We start from the raw sequence: 16,017 nt of genomic DNA, 5'->3' as shown, positions 1-16,017 counted from the left end.
AAACAAAAACAAGCAATGCACACACAGATTTACGAGGTTCGGCAAGATTGCCTACGTCCCCGGTGAGATGAGATCCTGCTTCACTATCAATGGAGAATAGGATTACAACTCTTGCCCTCACACCTCTCAGTATTGCTTGTATTACAGAGAAAGAAACCATTGCTACAAATATACAGCGAAAATCCCTAATTTGGAAAGTACACGATTGCCCTCAAATAAAAAATTCGAGAGGGGGGCGCACACCCCCTGCTATGCAGCGGGGCCTCCTGCCCCCCTTGCAATCCCCACGGCCTGCTAATCGGCTAGTGGGATCGCCGTCCTGCCTGTCGAGGCGTTGCACCAGTACTCCCTGGATTAAACTGTGACAGAATACAAGACATAGTACACCAACAAATAACTCCATAAAGATGCTACTTACTGGTGGTCTCAACAAGGGTTGGATCACTTTGAGAGGCCACACCAAGATGTGCAGCATAGGTCTCTGTGTCTAATCGATTCCCCAGCAAAAAAGGTTCTGATCCATTGGTTCTAACAAAAGGAGAACCCAGTTTCCAACACCACCTGGCACGGGAATTAATGAATTATGATTTTGAATGGGTGCAGATGATTTCATTCACATTCCCAGTCATATACTACTGCTGATAAGTTTTGTTTACATGACCTTGATCATCTGGCTTGCTGCAGTTCTGAAGATAGCAAGTTTAACATTCTGCTAACTGCAAATCAAACATGTGTGAACTGAGAAGCCGAAGTCCTTCTGAAGTAGCCGTTCTAACTCAAAGAGTAGATGGGCAGTATTGCTGATACTTGGTGACCTGAACTACTTCATCAATATCTCCAATGGCAGTTATGCCTCTAAACCTGAACTGTTCCATGCAGAATTGTCCTCTGTTTCAGCATAACGGCTTAACAAGTCATCATTTGGGGTTCTATCACAAGCTCTGGTTAGCCAGTACCATACCAGTGCTTTAGAATAGGGCTTTTGAGCAAACCATTCAGAGGAGCACTTTTATCATTCTCCACCAGAAAAACTATCCATTTCGATGTCCACCCACCTCAAGCAGACTAAAACCAGGCACTTTTCTCAATCTTCTCTCTTCCATGTCAGACCTCACTCTACTGGCATCCATCCACCTCCCAGCTGCAGCATAGATATTAGAAAGCATCACATATAATCTGGAATTTCCTGGATCCATCTCAAAAAGCCATCTTCCAATTTGCTCACCAAGGTCAATATTGCTATGGATGCTGCAGGCACCCAATAGAGACTCAAGCAAACTCATAGATGGCTTATATGGAAGTCTCTTAACTAGTGCATAAGCTTCATGTAAGTGACCTGTCCGACCAAGTAGGTCCACCATGCAAGCATAGTGCTCCATTCTTGGTTGCACACCATGGTCGACCATAGAATTGAAAAGCATCACACCTTGCTCTACTAAGCCAGCATGGCTGCAAGCTGATAATATACTAATAAAAGTGACGTCATCAGGTCCTACCCCAGAAAGTTTCATCTCTGAGAAAAGAGAGAGAGCAGTTTCACCATCCCCATGCATCCCATACCCATTAATTATTACACTCCAAGAGACAGAATCCCTTCCAATCAATGAATCAAATATCTTTCTTGCAGTTGATATGTTTCCACATCTAGCATGCAAGTCTATAAGGGCATTGCCAATGACTACATCATTCTCAAAACCCTTGCAGATAATGTAACCCATCGTACACAGTGCAATATCCAGGCTGCTTAAATGAATACAAGCAGATATCAAGGTTAAGACTGTGACATGATCAGGTTCCATTTTCTTTTGAAGCATTTCACTGAAAGTGGCAATAGCAGCTTTGGCATTCTTGCTATGAACATGCACAGACATCATAGTGTTCCAAATAGAAATATTGTTCTTATCCGCCATTTCAAACAATGAGTGACATAAATGCACACTTTCAAATCTCGCATACATGAGCATAAGAGATGTAAGAAGAGGAGGTTCTGAGACAGCTCCAGTTCGAATAGCATAAGCGTGGATGGACTTTCCTTGCAACTCAGTCCAGCATACAGGTAAAATATTTAGCAAGGTTACAAAGTTTGGATTTTGATCCTCCGTTATCATTTGACAAAAACACACAATAACCTCCCTATTTAAGTTGTGGTTTCGGTAACCCGTTATCAGAGCATTCCAAGAGACCACACTCTTTTCAGGCATGGCTTCGAAAAGTAACCGACCTGAATGAAGTTCTCCGCAGTTGAGATACATGCTAATAAGTGCATTGACAAGGGAAACATCAGATATATACCCAGCTTTGATTGCATGGCCATGAATGGCCATCCCTTGCACCAAATTTTCTGACTTGCAGTAACTTGGGAGAATGCTTATCATGGTCACCAAATTGAGCTCCACATCCGCTTGCTGCATCTGCTGTAGGAGTTCAACTGCATTTCCAATGTGACCAGAATGAACACACCTGGATATCAAAATATTCCAGGTAACCACATTTCTTTTCTGAATCTTATTGAATAGCTTAAGAGCATAAGGGAGCTGATCAGAATCAGAGTAGAAAGCCAAGAGTGCATTTGAGACATTGAGATTGAAATCAAGTCTACTTCGAATGGTAAATGCATGGGCAGATTTACCAAGCCGAATGTCATCTGATCTTGTGCAGGCAGAAAGAACACTAACCATGGAGATGGAATCCGGAGTGAAACCCATAAGCCGCAAATTGTGGAACATGTTCAAACCCAACTCCCACAACCCATTTTGTACATACCCTGAAATCATAGAATTCCAAGAAAGGAGGTTTCTTTCAGGAATTCCATGAAAAAGTAACTCAGCAGAATCTAGATTTCCAAGCTTGGCATGCATTGATAAAAAGGCTGTAGCTACAGAAGTTTGGCATTCTAAACCATCTTTGATAGCATGAGCATGAAGGGATTCCCCACAATCAATGTCACCAAAATTTTCACAGGAGGGAATGACAGCCACAAAGCTGACAGCATTAGGCTGCATGTTTTCCTGGATCATTTGTTTAAATGCTTCCAAAGCATCACTAGATTTCTGGTTTTGTGTAAAAGTGGAGATCAATGCATTCCAAACAATGACATTTCTCTCTGGTAGAAAATCAAAAAACCTCCTAGCATCAGATAAATCCCCACAACCACCATACATAGAGATCAAAGCAGGCTCAAGAGATTCATCCGAGGCAACTCCAAATTTGACTGCAGAACCATGGAAGATTTTACCAATATGCAGAGCTCTCAAGCTGGTACAAACCGGAATGATGCTAGCCAAGGTGCTTGCATTAGGATTCAAGCCCATTATCTGTATCCGCCGGAAAATCTTTACAGCCTCCCAATAACGTCCATTCAGAGAATAACCTGCTAATAAGGCATTCCAAGCAACCAAGTCTGGTTGAGGAATTCTATCAAATATGAGGCGTGAGGTTGCGAGATCACCAACTTTCGCGTACATGCCTATGAGAGCAGTCTGCACAACAAGGTTATACTCAAATCCTTTTTTCAAAACGATACAATGAATTCCTTTTCCAGTCCGGTAATCTCCGAGACCTGAACAGGCCTTGATCACAAAGGGAAATGTGAAGTTGTCAGCCTGGCATCCAGACTTCTGACATTTTATGTAGATACTTAATAGATCATCAAATAGCCCATGATTGGAGAGGCATCTGACTAGTATGTTCTGCAACAATAAACTGGGTTTTTCAATTTTTTGAAAAGAACTGAGAGCAAGCTCCGGGGAATCCAAATGAAAACAGAATCTGAAAAATTCTCCGACTAGAAACTTGTCTTCCATCAATCCATGCAAGATGAGCAGAGACTTGAATTGCTTCAGGTCTGTGGTTTTACAGCAGAGGCTCAAGAGGCGGAGAAAGTTGGTTTCACCTTGATTTGTCGAACCATGTACAATTGAATATGTTGACGGTTTACTTATGGTTCTCCCATCTCCGAGAGGTAACGAATATGAGGGAAAAGAAAGACTAATGCAGCAGCGGCTGTGCACTTGAATGGTACGTAGAAGGAAATTGGCAGGGAAGAATCGGAGAGTAACACCCAGAAGCATATTTTCAAACAGGAGACCGTTCTCAATGTGTTCCCTCCATTTTCAGTTGGAACTTAACGAACCCAGGGAAAACTGAAGTTGATAACTCCATGAGCAGACTCAAGGTTTGCCCTATTAAGTGGTTTCGGAGTTTACCCATCTTCACATGACTCCCCCCCTCTCTCCTTCTCTCTTGAAAAGAAGAAGGGTCTTGGCCTGTAAACTTGTGGGTTTTGCTTAAAATTTTGATTGCACAAGTTCTTGTTCTAATCGTAAACAGCTTATTTAAAAAAATAAATAATTTTTTTTTTTTGTGTGTGTGTCTCTGATGGGGCAAATAAATAACCATAATTTGCTCGCCGTGGAGCCTGGTTGATTAGTAGGCTGTGATCCGATAATTATTCTTCCATTTGAAGGAAAATGGGGATAAATTTTTTATGTGATTCCTTTGGCAAGTTGGTTTTTTAGTACTGAGCATTATAACATATTTGGTGAGAAAGAAACAAAAAGAAATGAGCATTTACAACATAGAGTCTAGAACAAATTCGAGACGCTATCATTTTTGAGGTGAGAAATAAAAGCAGAAATAGATATTTTGCATCATCTTGGGGTTCCGTAATTTTAATTTCTCCCCCTCCCCCTAATTTTGACTTATCGTCTCTTTACCATGTTTTGGATTTCTTCCCCCCTTTTGTTGTATCATCAATTTGGATTATCTTATTTCTGCCTTCCCCCTATTCTTTGTTTGTTTCTTCCTTCGTATGTTGGTTTCTTAGGCTGGCTTGTTTAGTCCCTCTCTGATCAGGCTGGCTTCTGATAATTTTTAAGATGCAGCTTCTGTAGGGCCAAAGGGAGAAGATGCGTGAAAATCGCAAAATAGCAACTGGTGCAAGGCAACACGAGCAAATTGTAACAAAAGATGAGCTAATTGGTTCCCTGGGTTTGGAGAGTGAATTCAAACATCTTAGCACACAAGTCTGGAGGCTACCTTATTGAAATAGCAATGTCCAATGACTCTATTTCCTCTTTGAAGATGGGTTGAGAACAAGATCCACAATTAGCAAAGATTGTCAATGTAGTTCTTAGAGGGTGGGAGAGTGGAACTCAGCGCAATGAGAAGGTTACTCAATTGTGACTTAGTGGTCCTAAGTTTTATGTTGGAAAACGGCTTTTCTGCGTAGTTTTATGTTAGAATGTCAATGTAGTTCTTAGAAGGTGTAAGGCTGTGTACATTGTCCTCACCCCAAACCCCGCAATGGCGGGCCCCTTTTTTCGATCAATGTAGTTCATCCAAGTTTTATGCATGACTGCAAATGCTCAAGGACATGATCGCCAAAGGGCGTTTCTTCTCAAAGTCATTTATTAGGTAACGTCATGTTCTTGTAGTCTTCTTTACACACCTTGAACCAAGTGGGAGAATGTTATCTGATATGGCCAAAATTTTCACATCAGCCTATACAGATCTACAGGCTGTTTATGCAGGAAGTATGGGAATAATATAATCACCTCCACTTCCTTGATAGCAGCGAGAGATTGTGGTGGTTGTAATAAGGTTACCGGGTCCTAGTTTTGCAAAGATAGAAACCAACAACCCAACATTGCAGGCCTGACAGAGCTCTGCAGAAATCAGAAAACCCATTAGTGATAATCTATTAAATTTAAATCTTGAAGAGCTTAAATGGAAGCAAGCATTTGGTAATAAGAGAGGAGGCAGCAAACACGTTGGATAGCATGGCAGGTTTTGTTACAGTCAGAGAGGGTTCAGAGAGAGTTTGGAAGCAGAGAACCAGAAATGGGATTTCAAAGAAAAAACCAATTCAACTACCACTTACTGTATATCTCATTTTTCATTTAAAAAAAAAAAAGTTTCGACACCAAAAATCTTGCAAATGGATTTTACAAGAAGCCTAATATAGAACAATGGTGACCAAGCATAAATATTCTTTGATGGCCCAATTCTCTTTTCTGCTAACATAAAGGACAGAATAACAGATGAAAATTAGAAACTTCCAAGGCCTGATAAGCAGCTTTTCAAAGCTGATTCAGTAAATATCCACACCATGAGCAAGTCAGCATGTATATCCCCACAAGAAAGATGACTGACCAAAACCACTCGTATCCACCACTAGTCTTCATCCTCCGAATCTGCATTAGAAACCAAATAATGGCATTTAAAAATTAATAAAATAAATTGATATTAAAGGAGAAAAAAAAGAATCCGTCCCTCTGCCAAAAGAAGGTTGATTAGCCCAGACCTTCATCCACTGGTACAAGAGACAGGAATTTCAGTGTTTTTTTTACCAGCAAATAGGTACTTCTATAATCAAAGCAGCTTTGGTGCAGTCAAAAACAGAGAGGGGAAAAAAAAAAAGTGACCAAGGGGGGCATATTTGGGACAGTCTTGGAGCTCTGACAGATTCTAAGGGACTTGGTACATTTCCCAACTATAAACAACCAGATTTACCGGAGCCTGACCTCAAAAATGAATATCTAATATAAATTTGGAGAGGCTTGCAAAAGTCTTACCTGATCGAATATCTTCTCCAACTTTTCCTCTATTTTTCAATTGTCTCAAGACCATTGAGGATATGAGAATCCACCAGTATATGTGGAACACAAGTAGCGTCAATAGCATGGTATTGAACATGTAGTACAACAAACAAAGATAGGGGTCTGATAGCGTCAGGAGTTCACAGACATCATAACTGGAAAAATAATAATTATAAGAAATGAGCAAGGAAGATTAATAAAATTCTGCGAAATGACATCAGGATCCAACAAAAACACAGGGGGAAGGGTTAGCAAAAGAGAAAACAAGGAGAAAAAAATGGAGGCATGCACGAACCATGATGTCTTAATCAACCAAAATGGAAAGAATATTAGCCTTAGGATGAGCCATGAGAGAGCAAAGAAGCCAAATAACAAACTAGCCGCGAATTCTCTCTCAGAGTATTTGAATATTTTAGCAGCTTCTAGAAATACATCACTTGTATCATGCAGAGCAAGGATAATTGAACCAATCCGGAAAAACCTGTAAAGTGACATAAATTTTAATGTCACTGGAATTTTCCACAAATTTAGAGTAAATATTTCTGCACAATATTTCAATTGCACATGTGTAAACATGAAATGAAATTCACAAATAAAATGTCATGGCCTTGAGGCAAGCAATTCCAAGAAAATAGAGAAGGGGAAATTTAAAATAAAAAGATATCGTGAAATTTTAAAAACAAAATCATTTAATAAACAGAATTACAAATAATATCCCAAAATTGACAAAGACAGAGATGGAAGTTCTTCAAAAAGGTAGACTGAAACAAAAATCAAAGTGCTATACTGTGTACTTCCTCATCCAGTTTCAACATTCATTGTTTCAGTGAGAACTTACTCGCATAGCTCTAGGGTCTTCAAATTCTTTGCCACTCAAAGGCCTTTTTTTTTTTCATGTCAAAATTAGTCTTCTACATTTGGACTTATTTTACATGTTCAATTGCTACTTCTTTATGAGATGTTATAGTTGATGGAAATACATATGAATATATGATGCATGAAAAAATGGTTTCCAGAGAAAAAACTTCCCTGCAAACATGCTTCACAAACAGAATTTTGATTCTTCAAAAATGTCTCTAAGAAATGGGTTTGGGAAAATGTTTTCAGTATCTGAGAATAAATTAAGTGAGCATAACTATATTCCTCCAGATAATATCTGAATGTTTAAATTTCAGGATGTCTCAACTAATCAGTGAGTCTGAAACTTCCAGATTAGGATGAACATTTTATTTTAGATGGCAAGATGGCTCTTCCAAGTCAATGGAAGTGACGGTAAAAAAGAACTGCAATAAGACAGGTTTGCGATGAGTTCTGGTGAAACATTGTATCTACACAACACATATTCACAGATGTAATCAAGGTTTTTAAAATTTTCTAACATGCCTTGGAAGATTGTGTTGAATATTGGTAGGGGGGTTTTTCGGATAGGTGTGGTTTTGGGCTTGGCCTAGAAGTTAGTTGGTTGAGGTTTGGAGGTTAAAGGTTTCTATTTCCTTTATCACTCTGATTTTATGTTCTTTTTTAAAACCTAGGCTTTGTTGGTTGTTCACTTTCAGATGGTTACAAACCTACTATCTAAGGGTGAAAAATAGTATAACCCACCAAGGATTCAAGACTCCCACCCAGCCCTGGAGAATTATCATGATGAGGTTAAAGAGAACCATCTTCATCTCATCCCTTTCAAATCTTACTCTCAAACAAGATTCAATTGTCTTGTTCGATTGCATACCAAGTTAAACCTTCCACTCTCAAGTATTTAACTCCATTGATGCTTGAAAATATAAAATTTCATAGGTTATAAATGATAGTTTTCTTCTCAGTCTACTCATTATCTCAAGGCATTCTGCCATTATGCAATTATTTAGCACATTGTAATACCTTGCAAAAGCAACATAAATCTTGGGCTGATGCACAAAAGCAATACTACAACTATCAAAATTTTCACTAACATATAAAAACTGATACTATTTTAGTGTACTACTAAGAACAACTTACAATATTTATGCAAAAGAAATCCAATGACTTTGCTTAAATTCATTGTCAACCAATCAATGGAAACCAAATAAAATATACGTTAATCCTGCCCAGATAAATATTTCTCCTCCGAGCATAAAACAGGAAATTAAGCTCCTAAAATTTTAAAAAAGAAGTTTGTAGTCATTAGGTTAACTGCAATAATGCAAAAACAATTAGAAAATTGAATACACCTATCAATGCATAGAATAATACCTGGTAAGGTATGAGTATCCAATCAAGATAGTAGTAATTATATGATGAGACATCATTATACTGAAATCCTTCCTTCGAGTCTCCCATGTAATGAGAGCGGCAATGCTATAGATATAGAACCCACATTGGCACATGTAGAAAAGCTTCATAGTGAACCTAAAGAAAGAATTTTCTTAGCTCAACTAAAACAATTCATAACAATCAACTCAAGTACAAAATTTGTGATAAATTAGGGAGATCTATCTTGCTGTTAAGAATATATGAGATGTGCATAGGCACATAGCTAAGCAAATGCAAATGAACTTGCCACAATGATAAAATGATCTCAAAGACATTTAGTCAAACAATATGGAACTAATTATGAACTGGGGAACAAAGTTTAATACTATGGAATACATCTGAAGTAGCAATGAAGAAAAAACTAACTGATGGACTAACTCTCAAGTCTTAAATAGTAGAAACCAGCATACAGTGACAAAGTTTAATCTCAGGAATGTAGCAGAACCAAGTTTCACAAGTAGTTGCAACATCAAGGCTGCATGTCTCTAACAAACATAAAGAAGGTTCTCATCACAGATATGTACAGCTTAGATGCAAAAAATGATCAATCAAGATGTAGAGGTTGATAACATTGAGGAATAAAGGTTAATAGTATGTGAATAGAAGAAAAGAAACTGATAATGTCTCCCAACCCATCAATCTTAGTGCCACTATCATCAAGTTTGTAATAAATTACATAAATGCAAATCACCGTCAATCAGGACTAATCTGCATCTCCTTATTATCCTGCCCATGGCAAGTCAAAATTTGTAGTGAGGACCAAGGCCAAGGTTTTATGGAGATCTGATAGGCCAAATCACTCATCTCCTTCCCATTGGAAAGATAGTCATACTCCCTATGAGACAAATTCTAATTTTTTAATCACAAATGAATGTCTCAGAATATGAGTCAACGCCTTACTGACATGTAACAAGTTGCAGTTGGTCATGCATAGGACATTCTTTCTCCTTTCCAATTGGCATCATTTTCATATTCATGTGGACTTGAATTTAAGCCTGCAAAATTTCCACTATTTGAAACCGAATGGAATCATTTTACAGTGTACTTCATGGCCTGACATTACACAAGTTTTGTAGACATTGTCTTTGTCTAGGTCCAGCCATCTCTATTTCATTCTAATTCCTTCTGCATGCAACTGATCACTAAAACAAAATTCTGGTTGAGAAATGATAAATAAGCATTTTCTTGTACTTTGTAACCTCTCCAACTTTATTAGATAAATTCAGTCTTGGTTTACTCACTAGGATAGGCTGTGCATTCTTGCTTTTTCTCGATGAATGAAACTTTTTATTCACTTATAAAACGGTAGAGATTCATTTTCTTAGCCCAATTATGCATGAAATGCCATGCAAGGGGTAACAGCTTCATGCAAAAACATAAAATTACAATCTGCTTGTTGGTTTGTTCAAAAAGAAGCAAGCTTGAAAAATGTAATTGGTATTAGCCAGCAATAGATGCAGAACGCTTTTCTTCTATTTTAGTAATTTAATGCAACTCAAAATATTACTGCCAAAATGAAAAGTGAAATCAGAAAGTATAGGACATTACAATAAGCATTCGCCAACAAATGTATGCAGACTCGGATAGTAGAATGTAATCATCCTGTATCAAGAACAAAGATGAAGAAAACTTATAACTCACTTAAGCTCTTGATTTGGCCAGCCTCTAAGGTATCCTTGGGTGTCTTTGAACCAGGGCTCACGGTATGTAATTGTAAGAACAGATACTTGGACCACAGCATAGTATGTTAGCTTCCACAAAGACTCTGAAATTTTCACAATTTTTGCCTGTTTAGCCTCACAAATCTTCACTGGATCAGCTCCACTACTTAATGACCAGATGGCCAGCCTCTGAAAAATAAAAGCGAAGCAACCACATAAGAAATTCAATTTGAAAAAGCACTAAGACTTAATTGGGAGAGGGTTTCATACATGGGCATTGTAAGAAGGAATCTGCGCACTACAATCAATGTGGGGATGGAAAATGGTATCATACATGAGGGGCCTACATGGGGCCCACATGGTTGGAATAGGAGAGAGAAATGTCAGTGTGCGTCCCACTATTTATTATGCGAGGACGGTATAAAGGAATATTTACAAGGGCAGTGTAGCATTTTTTTCCCTTGACCATATTCAATATTACAACACAAAAGCACTAACACTCAATTGGAAGTTCGAAACAGACACAATCTTGCTAATCTTTTACCAGCACTAAAACCTAATCATTAATCAGAGCAGAGTCCAAGAACTAAAAGGATATTGACAGATTAAATAATCAAAATAAAATTCATGTAAAAAAATAAACACAGTATCAGATAGTCTTCCTAGGTGGATGAAATAAAGAAAATTTACTCTACAGGAGATGAGCAAGAACACAGGAATGCTTGCTATGTTTTCTTAACAGCAGCAAGTCTGCCATGCAGAACCAAGCAAATCAAGATCAGATTTTTTCCCAAAAGAGAGGTGATCTTCAACCACAAGGTTGGAGTTAGACATGGAACCATATTTTGTTCAGCAGTATGAAAGGAACTGCTAATAAGGAAGGTAAAACTATGGTATCACAATTTCTGGCAAGGAGTGGGACTGGCTGAGGAAGCATCATCAACAATTAGTCCTGTAAAAGCCGCAAGAAAGAAGTGTTGAATCAGCACCACAGAACTTCCTTTATCCCTGGATTTGGGCTTCCTACTGGGCTGCTATCATGCCCACCCTCTAAATTATATGAAAAAGGTATTAGGCATTTCTAAAGTCTGGTTTTTCTTTTTTTGATTAAGCTGCTTTCACTATTTTACTTTCTATCTGCTAATTTTTCTGCTTGTATGCGGTGATTCCTGCTGAATTACTTGTTCTCTTCAAATAAAAAATCTTCCTTTCAGTTTCATTCTTCTAGCTCAAGATCTAAACTTTCAAAACACACTCCTTAATGTTCCCTATCACTCATTTATCCAATATACCACACAAGAAACTTCAAGATTCATGCAGAACCCAAGAAACCATAATTAAGGACTAAAATTAGGGCTTTCCATCTTACTGCATTACATTCTCTCTTCATTGGCAGACAATATATTCTCTTATGTCATTTTGGTATAAGAGCAAAACCAAAAGAGCTAGTTAATCCAAACTTAAGGTGTAATTAAGAACTAGAAGAAGCAGCAGATAGATATTTGTCCAACTACCACAAGATGCAATAACAATGTTTCTGTGATGAAACAGAACATGTTACTTTTGAAATCAAGAAGGAATAACTTCCACAAAGTCTAAACAAGTTGAATACCAGAACGCCTCCACTCTCAATTTCCTTTCAACTTCAATGCCTTCACCACATTCTCTTTTTGCATTATGAGAAATCCAATAGACAAAAAAAGAGAATAGCACATGTAATTATGGGCGCATTTGAGCAATATGCCCTGGCATCTAATCTAAAGATGATAGGCAATGTTAATGGTTAGACAAAGACAGAACCAAATTGGAGGCCTATGTTGTAGCACACCAAGAATCAAGTTACAACATGAGTATGCTAAAGAAAATGAGAAAATCTGGACCCACAAGTAATAATGACAGAGAACCATGCAGAAGATATACTATTGTTGATGAGAAGCACCATTCTGTCATTGAACCAAAATTTCCAAAGTACAGCCAGGAGAAAGTCCCACTCCAATCTGTCATAGGCTTTCATCATGTGACGCTTCAAGATTACATTATGGCCAAAGCATCTTCTATCAAGATCCTCCACCAGTTCGTGAGCCAAGGCGATAAAGATAACGACTTTTGAAGCTGTGCTAATAGTGGTAAAGAATAAGGTACTAGTTTCAGTAGGAGACATTGATGTACACAATAACAGGCACCAGTCTCAGGGAAAGCGGCAGGGGCTTCGGTGATCAAGGTGGATGGGGCTGTAAATAGTGCTGGTAGTGGCTTGGGCAGTGCAGCAAAAGGGACTTGAGTGAATCTTCAAATCCTTACAAAATATCTAATAATAATTTCTGCACAGATGATTCGGTTTATCAAAAGAGAAATCATCAGAAGCAAATGATCCTCATAGAGTCCCGTACATCTTTCCTTCAGCTACACTTTTACAAACTATTGCACTCCGCATATAATAGGAATATGCCATGTGAAAGCCCTAAATTTCCTCTAGAATCAATCTTCCTCATTAATTAAACCCCTTGGACTGAATCTCACCCAAAAAACCTTGAATATGATCAGTTGTACCATAATAGTAGTTGTGAGTGCATTGTCTTCCTTCCTCTGCTTCTACCTAAGTTTGCTTGACTGGAATTTGGAATAAGTAATGGCAACCAACACGAAAAGTGAGCATATTTTAAGTAGGATCATCTATTGTTGTTATAATAACAATAGCAGACTTGTTGAACTCAAATCCCATTATACGAACGACTTAACCATCTCCGGATATAACAATAACGACTTGTTGATACAGGAATTATTCAAGAATAATTGAAACAAACAAAAAAATAGAGTCAAGAACCTTACACGAAACATGAAGTTATCCAGGAAGAACCTGGCAAAAACGAAGCCGAAGGCAAAGTAGATAGCAATGAAGAAATGCCCAAACTCAGGAGCACCATTGTAACTCCAGATCAAGTCCATGAGACAATATGAGCAAGGATTGAGATGTGGGAGAGAAGCATCAACAACAACAACAACAACAACAACAACAGCCGCTACAGTTGGATTTCCGATCCTCTGAAAATTATATTAACGAAAGGAATGCATTCGGTGACTTCCAATTCAAAGGTCCCAAGCTGAACAGAACAAAACATAATTTTCTTTGCTCTAAACCGCATTCCCAGTGAGAGGAGATAACCAATAAGCGAGCGATAGATAGAGAGACCTGCTAGTGAACAGGTCCACTGGTCGCAGGTTCCAATGTTAGAGAGAGAGAAAGAGAGAGAGAAGGGCAAACGCAATGAACAGGTTGGTCTTTGTTAGATTACAACGAAATCTTAGTTGGTTTCAAATATCGGTTGCGTATGTGTGTCTGCTAAGACAGCATTTAGGAACGAACAGCAACTGTTCCATTAATTTCCCTCCTTCCCTTCAAAAAAACACAGAACATTGAAAGAGAAAGAAGACCCTAATAAAGCTCGAAGAAGTCAAAAACTTGATTCACGACTCACGACTCACAAGTAAAAGAAGACGAGAACGTGGACGGCACGTGGAGTTGGAGGTGGGACCCATTTTAAAGTAACTTGGGTTCGACCATTCAACCAACCCGAACCGATCTTCTTCTGGACTCTTCCTGATGGAAAGTAGACGTGCGTCCGCATCTGGATTCTGGAGAGTCCGGATGGTCGATACTGCCTCAGTTCTGATCCGGGGATAAACCAGAATCGGCTTGGTTTGGGATCGGACCCCCATTGGCCGGTAAATACCCCTAAAATCCAAAATCAATTCATAACGTTTGAAACCTATTGGAATTCAGAATGTGAACATATATCAGACCATTTTTGTCCCTCCAGAACATGTTCTGAGATTGCATATCAAATATAGCCCTTATGGGAATTGTATTTCATAAGAACGTGAATGAGAATCCTCATTAGGGGTGTCAATTCAACTCGTTTACCCTGATCTAGCTCAACGTTCATGATGCAAAGGTGTGGACTGACGAGCAAAAGACTAAGCTTGCATGTAATTATAGACCTTCGATATTCTTAATATCTTGTAGATATGTTTTTCAACAAGTTTTTCAAGGGTTCTTTGATTGGGGACATGATTTAATGTTCAAGTGAAAGTTCTCTTTTCATGGTTGAAGCTTTTTTGGTTTCTTAATTTATATTCGTGATGAAAAAGAATATGTACGTGAGAATTGAGATGGGTTGGGAAGGCCCGTTTAGAATTAAACCTAACAAAGGCCCGGTTCAAACCTATTTATGTAGCCCGATTATAACTTGAGACCGACTGACCGATTATAAACCATACAATGCACCACCAAAGCTAACTTCGTTTAGCTACAAGGGTTTACGATGCAAGGCTTGAAAGTGGTCCCGCCTTCTCGACCAGTTGACACCCCTAATCCTTATCACAAGGTTGTCATGCATTGTTTTAACTATGGAATACCCTGCAAGTCAGCTATCACCCAAGGGGAAAGAACTTCGTGATGAACCCCAGTGATTAACTATGGGAACCAAAGTTTCTGTTTAATGACAAACTATATACTGTTTTAACAGCATAGACCTGGAAATCACTGATTTTGGTGAATTCTGAATTATAGATGATGCTAATAGATAAAACGTAACTCATGCATCACTCAATAATGGCGTTCTACTTCTACAACAAATAAACACGAACATTTGTATAAGGGTTGAGAGTCAAATACATAAAAGTTCCTACTCCATTAATGGCGACTACCTTCTTTCCCTTAACAGTATGTTCTCTGCAAATTTGAACTCCATTAATGGCAGTTTTAATGTTTCCATTCTTTCGACCCTATGAAACCCTTAGCTTGCTTTATTCCTCAGTATTCTTCTTGTAGTTTCAGCTTGATTTTGTGTACAATGAGAGAGCTTCAGTTCTGAAGTTCTGATCAACCATTGATGATCCCAACGAAAGCTCATTTATTGGGGATGGTCCCAAATGCTACAATTGGACCAGAATCACATATGGGAACCGAACCCAAAAGATGGTTTCATTGCACGATTTGGTGAGAGGAGGTTGTCGTCCACTGCCGACTTGTGGATGTACCTCCAAAAGAATGTAGCACTTGATCACGATCATGAAAGCTTGCACCTTCTTTAATAGCCAAATTCTTAAGGTGGAAGATAAAGAAATTTTTTCTCCTCTTCTTCAATCTCTCAATCCACTATTGTCTAACAATAATAGAAAACTAAATTGATATTTAATTATACATGAGACAAATGGGAATCCAAACTGCCTAACGCACATGAGTTGTTATAGGGTGCTAACAACTTCTTAAGGTGGCCACACGAACAGTATTAACCTAATGGTGATAGTTTCGGTTTGATGAAGAGTCGGCATTCAAGGGAGGAAGCCGTGGGATTGAGCGGGTGTGTGTAGGAGTAGGTGGCCATTGTCCCTGCTAGCACCTTGTAGGCTAGCCATATGCCAATAACCCTCAGTAGGATAGAATAGCAAAAAAAGCAAAAAAAAAA

At 38.5% G+C, this 16,017-nt stretch overlaps 2 protein-coding genes across 2 annotated transcripts; both read right to left on the bottom strand.

Annotated features, from left to right (window-relative positions):
- Positions 1-573: 573 nt before the first annotated feature.
- Positions 574-4,265, bottom strand: LOC122063932 (pentatricopeptide repeat-containing protein At5g39350-like). The gene has a single exon (XM_042627607.1). It carries the CDS (start codon positions 4,068-4,070, stop codon positions 1,032-1,034), a length of 3,039 nt encoding a protein of 1,012 aa, XP_042483541.1. The 5' UTR covers positions 4,071-4,265; the 3' UTR covers positions 574-1,031.
- Positions 4,266-5,877: 1,612 nt separating this feature from the next.
- LOC122063942 (ceramide synthase LOH2-like) lies at positions 5,878-13,986 on the bottom strand. Its single transcript, XM_042627618.1, has 6 exons — positions 13,379-13,986; positions 10,530-10,738; positions 8,829-8,984; positions 6,895-7,080; positions 6,576-6,754; positions 5,878-6,194 (listed from the first exon to the last, which is right to left on the bottom strand). The coding sequence occupies exons 1-6, from the start codon at positions 13,493-13,495 to the stop codon at positions 6,175-6,177; spliced, it is 867 nt and encodes a 288-aa protein (XP_042483552.1). The 5' UTR covers positions 13,496-13,986; the 3' UTR covers positions 5,878-6,174.
- Positions 13,987-16,017: the final 2,031 nt, after the last annotated feature.

The sequence above is a fragment of the Macadamia integrifolia genome, unplaced genomic scaffold (genome assembly GCF_013358625.1).
Source record: "Macadamia integrifolia cultivar HAES 741 unplaced genomic scaffold, SCU_Mint_v3 scaffold1495, whole genome shotgun sequence".
NCBI lineage: Eukaryota > Viridiplantae > Streptophyta > Magnoliopsida > Proteales > Proteaceae > Macadamia > Macadamia integrifolia.
Note: the sequence above shows the minus strand (reverse complement) of the source record. Positions and strands in the feature narration are given on the sequence as shown.

What these genes read in the sequence shown, in the direction of transcription:
- LOC122063942 (XM_042627618.1), bottom strand. Translation starts at nt 13,495, where the DNA reads ATGGACTTGATCTGGAGTTACAATGGTGCTCCTGAGTTTGGGCATTTC. An exon ending in TGGTTGATTAAGACATCATG is followed by an intron (nt 6,755 to 6,894) that starts GTTCGTGCATGC and finishes TTATTTTTCCAG; the next exon opens with TTATGATGTCTGTGAACTCC. An exon ending in TGGAGAAGATATTCGATCAG is followed by an intron (nt 6,195 to 6,575) that starts GTAAGACTTTTG and finishes TTTCTAATGCAG; the next exon opens with ATTCGGAGGATGAAGACTAG.
- LOC122063932 (XM_042627607.1), bottom strand. Translation starts at nt 4,070, where the DNA reads ATGCTTCTGGGTGTTACTCTCCGATTCTTCCCTGCCAATTTCCTTCTA.